Raw genomic sequence first — 5976 nt, 5'->3', positions numbered from 1 at the left:
GATTTTGAACATTTTCTTATATAAATCGTTAATACATTAATATATCCCCTAAATACATTACAATACTCCATAAATACTTAAATTTATTTCATTTTAAAATTTTCTTTTAACTAAACATTACAATCCAATTGGAAAATCTAAACCCTAAAAATAAAATCTTTAAAAAATATATATAACTTACAAACTATAACCCAATTAGAAGCTTAACCCTAGAAATAAAATTAAAAAATATTTTAATAAATTTTTAATTCAAAATTTAAAAAAAAAAAAAAATTAATATGTTGCGTAACAGTCATGCACTGTAGCATCGCGCAGCATATCATGTATATACTAGTATGATATGATGCGCGACTCTACAGTGCATGCGCATATTAGTTTTTTTTAATTTTGAATTAAAAAATTATTAAAATATTTTTTAATTTTATTTTTAGGATTAAGCTTCTAATTGGGTTATAGTTTTGAAGTTAATTTTTTTTTTAGATTTTATCTTTAAAGTTTAGATTTTTTAATTGGATTATAGTGTTTAGTTAAAAAAAAATTTTAAAATGAAATAAATTTAAGTATTTATGAAGTATCTTAATATATTTAGGAGATATATTAATATATTAATGATTTATATAAGAAAATATTAATTTTTTTAATTCAAAATCTAAAAAAAACTAATAGATATTGTTTTTTTTATTTTTAATTAAATATTAATTAAAATATTTTTTTAGATTTTATTTAGAGGTTGAGGTTCGGTTATAATTTTTAAGTTATTATTTTTTAAAGTTTTTATCTATAAAGTTTAGATTTTTTAATTAGATTATAATATTTAGTTAAAAGAAAAAAAAAAAATCAATTTAAATATTTATAGAGTATTGTAATATGTTTAAGGGATATATTTACTGATTTATATAAAAAAATATTAATTTTTTAAAATTTAAAGTCTTAAAAAAATAATTAAAAAAAAAAGAAGAGAGAGAAAATGAATATGCTGCGCGACGTACAGTCGTCAACTGATGCGCATCATATCAGAATTCATATAGATCGGTAAAAAAATTATATATATATAAAAGGAATATAATAAAGAGGGATACAAAATTCAATTTTTTTTTGTTTTGATAAAAAAAATTCCTATCACATGCTATGGTCGGACTATCACGTGCAAAGGTTGGTCCATGTCTTCTCATTGATTAGTGAATGATTTTTGGGGTTTTATAAAAAATCTTTTTTTTGAAATGTAAAGACTCTTTTTGGATTTTAAATATCAACCCCTTTTTCAGCATTAAATTTCATTTCTTTTTTTAAAACAGTCTGTTATAGAAATTTTGAAAATTTTAGGGTTTGCGCCACTCAAAACATGCTCAGTTTATTTTTTTTAGCCCTTATTTAATTACTTTTTCCTCTGTTCGGTTCCATATTGGAAAATTATAACCAACGTAAACCATCAATACTATTTTTTCGAGAAAATAAATTTAACCTTTTAGTCCTAGAATTTTCATAATTCACACAAAACTTGAATAGATTATTTTTTTTTAAAAGGCTGCCTTTCGGTTACCTTCTTAGAGAATTAATTAACGATCAAGATCATTAACATATGAAATGTTCTAAATTAGGCAAAGACAAGATAAGATGGAAGTTCAGATCTCCTGATCCTCCCCTGGTATTATTCTGATTTCTTATACGATTTCGATGTCAGAGTGATAATCTAAAATGACTCAATTATATTCCTAAATTAGATTTTTTTTTAAAATTTTTTACCTTATAAGTAGTGTATTTATAAAGTTTTTTTAAAAATTTATATATAGAATTGAAACATTTTAGGTTATCACTTTTGGGATGAATTCACTAAATAGAATGACATCAAAATTGTGTAGAGGGCCAAAATAGAATCAAGGAAAGAGAATGAGAAGATCTAAATCCGATGGGGGAATAGGTCTAACAAAAAGTTGCATTGTACGCAATTGAACCAAGTGAATGAGTTAGGTAAGGTGTGCAAATAAATAGAATTGTATAAAAATAGTTATATTTAAATTCAAATTTAAAAAATATATATAGTATTTAAATTTGATTTGAAATTTGGAAAACTAAATAATTTCAGCTATATTCAAATTTGATTTGAAATTTGAAAAACTAAATAATTTTAACTCGAGCTTGAGTTTGAGATAGCTCGACTTGAATTCAATTCGAATCCTTGAAACTTTGATTCAAGCATAATTGAATTTTTGCTAAGGGTTTAAATTAGAGCTCAATTCGAATTATTTATTCAAATGAGCATTGGTGTTGATTTTTAACAATTAACATGTGAAAAAAACTCACAATTACACGAATAAAATATTATATATTTAAATTCAACTAAAAAAAGTAATTGAACATATTCAATAACTTTAATATCAATCAAATATTATTTAAACTGATCGGAAAATTTACGAACCGACTCAATTCACCCTTTTCACAATACAATTGAAAAATCTTTATCTATTTTAAAATAATAATAATAATAATAATATGCCCTGGGTCCCAGCTAACGTGGGTACGGGTGGAAGTAGGGTACGTACTTGGAGATGCTGATTGTCTGGGAATTATTAAAAAAGAATTAATAAATAATTACTAAATAATAATAAGTAAATAAATAAATGGGATCCGATTCACTGTTTTTTTTTTAAATCATTTTCATGAAAAGAACGTCTTATTTCAAAAATATCAAAATAGCATCTATTGATTTTAATTTAGTTTAAATAAATCTAATTAAATTTTTAAAGATATTTTTATATGATAGCATTATTTGTAATGATTTTAATTTGTTTATCTTTAATAATTTTGATTAAATTTATGATAAAAAATAAAATGATATGTTATTTTAATATTTATTTTTTTAAAAGAAAAGGGTTTCCTTTATTTTCTTTTAGTATTTCCTATTTCGTTTGAATTAACTTTTATTCTTCTGGTTTTTTTGTTCCGATAAATACGCTCCGTCGCTCCGAGTCCCTCTCCATGTCTCTTCGTCGCCGCTCTCAGCTTCCTTCTCCGGCGGCGATTCTCTCAAATCGTATCTCTCGTTGATAGGGAGGCGGGCGAGAAGGTGATTGTTGCTTCCAATCTCTGATCCCGAGCGCCGATCGCCCTATTTGTATCGCAAATCTGAGCTTATTGAATCCTTTCATTGTGTTACGAGCTAGTGAGCATGAGAAAATCGAACCCTTTTTTTAGGGTTGATGCGTCGTTTGGCTATTTTTCCGCTGAATGATTTAAAATTTGTACTGTTCAATTAGTTTTTTTAGCTTTTGATTTTCTGAGAATCGACGAGATTTCAAATTTTAAGACCTGTTTGATGCGCTTCCTACAGGAATTTGTTCATTTCTGATTTTTGGCGTGGTTGAACTTCAGATCTCCTATTTTTTTTGAGTTCGTTCGGTGTTAGTTGAATCATTTTATGGAGTTATTAGCCAGCGAGCATAAGAAATTCGAACCCTTTTTTTAGGGCTGATGCATCGTTTGGCTATTTTTCCGCCGAAAGATTTAAATTTGTACTGTTCAATTAGCTTTTTAGCTTCCGATTGCCTGAGAACCGACGAGATTTCAAATTTCAAGTCTTGTTTGATGCGCTTCCTACAGGAATTTGTTCATTTTCTGATTTTTGCCGTGGTTGAACTTCAGATCTCCTCCAGTTTTTTTAAGTTCGTTTGGTGTTAGAATCTTCGATTGGAGGTCTTATTTGGTGGATCTGTGCTTCTACAGGCGTTGCGGTCGTGGATCTCGAAGAGATCGGAGCAGATATGAATCACTGCGCGATGCCGCAACAGAACGCCTTCCCCGCCCGCGAAGAGATCCGAGCTCCCTTCGCCGAGCGGAGGCCGCCGGTCTTCTGCCCCAAGCCGCGGCGGCTAAGCCAGTTTGCTACTGCCGTTGCCGATCCACTCCGGACCCATCGACGTCATTCGAAGTAATTTACTAATGCCTCCTCCCATCCGAATGCTCGTTCTTCTGTAACCTAATTCCATCCCTCGTTCATCTTTCTTCTTTTTTTTTTTCGTTTAGTTACCAAATCGACTTCTCTGATTCGAAGACCGGGGCAGATCTCCTCGACATATTTCTCAGAAAGGTTTCGTTTTCTTACTTTTTCTCGAACAAATCGATTAACCGCTCCAACTTTTGATGGAAAAATGGTTTTCGATTGCAGGGCGAAGACCAGACGCAAGTAACTTCCTCGCCGCCCTTCTTCTGCGGCTCGCCGCCGAGCCGTGCTTCGAACCCAGTGATTCACGACGCTCGCTTCGGCGAGGAACGCCCACCGCCACCGGCGCTCTTCCCCCCTTCCCCACTAACCCAACCCAATCCACCGATGTCCCCCAAGCAAGGTCGTGTCCACGCAAAGTTCGGCCTGGTCCCGGCGGCCGTCCGCGTCGAGGGTTTTGACTGCCTCAACCGCCGCCGCGGGAGCCACAGCAGCATCACTGCCGTTGCATGAACAGAAGAGGAAGAGGAAAGGAAGAACAAAATTAACACCAAAAGCCAAGAATTTTGAGCCAAAGATTGGAGCTTTGAAGGATTTTCCATGACCTTTCAGTTTTTCTTCCCAATTGTACATTTTTCCCCCGTAGCAATCAATCTTCTTCTCCTTCTATTTGAAGTTTTTTCTTTTTTCTTTTCCCCCTTTTTGCTTGATTCATGAAATGGGGTTCAGCCATTGTTCTTATGGTCCGAGGCTTCGAAGCTGTTCATTCTTGCTGGGAAAAAAAAACAACAAAAAGTCTGGATTGTAACTCGTATCATCCAACTCCTCAAATATGTAACTATTCAATCTGTAAAAAAAGTATATGCTTCTTCTTGCTTAATGTTCATAGTTTGTGGCTGTTTGATGTCACCATTGGTGCCAGTGCTTTGAATGTCTCTTTTTCTTCACATAAGCCTTTTCTTTTTATAAAAAATTTTGGATCTTTGTGTTGTGGTTGGAAATCTTATCAACTTCAGCTGAAAATCCTGGTTCAAATCAGAGAGATTGGTCAGTGATTTCAACTGAAGAGAAGAAGACAAAACGGACATGACAATCACTCAAATTTGATATATAGTTTGATGTAGAGATAAGCAATGAGAGTCTAATTAAGAGACACGTTTTGAATGATATATATATATTATGATTAATTATTTAAATATAAATAATGAGATAATAGATTTTGAGAATAGTCGGAGATCTTATGAAATTTAGGAGATTTAAGTTTATGAAATAAATAAATAAATATTATAAATGTATTATACTGGTTGTGTCACATGGTATAATTTCTGTCTTAAAAATATTTCTAGGCATCAAATCTCGTACTTGATTCAGTCAACTAATGCACTATAAATGCTCATTAGCATGCCTCATACAAATAATAAATGGTTTGACGGTGCCACCATGCTTATGGTCGGCCTGCACACCTTGTGCTTGGGCAAGTCTGGCACCATGAACTCAGGCAAAACAATTTCCTCGCCGTTCTATCCATTGTGTTGAATTGCATGTGCCCACCGCATGTCATCTCTCGTACTATAAGTTTACTTGGTTAAACGTTCAAATCCAGCACGTCCAATCATCGTCTATGTTCGCCACAATCCAAATCTACCTTCTACTCGGCTGTACTTGGATATTCTTATATGTTGCCATAACTGTTATTGCTGCTTACTTACAATGCCTCAAACTTTTTTACATCTTTCTCCTGCACAGTTCGGATCCTCTGTCCTTAAATTTTTTTTATCTCTGTGTCCCCTGTCGATCGGACAGACCAAATTACATTTCAAAACATCATGACATCCTTAAGATGTGTACAGTATTTTCGTGATGTACAAGACATCTTTGAAATTTAATCTGATCCGTCCGATCGGTAAGGGGACACAGAGATAGAGAAATTTGGGAATAGAGGATTCGAACTCTTTCCTGCATGACTTGTGCTTGTGCAACTCCATGCCCTATCGCCTAGTCTTGCCGTCAAGTTTAAGAGACTAATACTTGTCTTATTT

General features: G+C 32.5%; 1 protein-coding gene across 1 annotated transcript; it reads left to right on the top strand.

Annotated features, from left to right (window-relative positions):
• Window positions 1–2910: 2910 nt before the first annotated feature.
• LOC122045835 lies at window positions 2911–4817 on the top strand. Its single transcript, XM_042606207.1, has 4 exons — window positions 2911–3064; window positions 3721–3925; window positions 4021–4084; window positions 4163–4817. The coding sequence occupies exons 2-4, from the start codon at window positions 3759–3761 to the stop codon at window positions 4448–4450; spliced, it is 519 nt and encodes a 172-aa protein (XP_042462141.1). The 5' UTR covers window positions 2911–3064; window positions 3721–3758; the 3' UTR covers window positions 4451–4817.
• The last annotated feature ends 1159 nt before the right edge of the window (window positions 4818–5976 follow it).

This window comes from Zingiber officinale, chromosome 2B (assembly GCF_018446385.1).
Source record: "Zingiber officinale cultivar Zhangliang chromosome 2B, Zo_v1.1, whole genome shotgun sequence".
Lineage (NCBI taxonomy): Eukaryota > Viridiplantae > Streptophyta > Magnoliopsida > Zingiberales > Zingiberaceae > Zingiber > Zingiber officinale.
The sequence above is the reverse complement of the archived record's forward strand: the minus strand, read 5'-3'. Positions and strand labels throughout refer to the sequence as shown.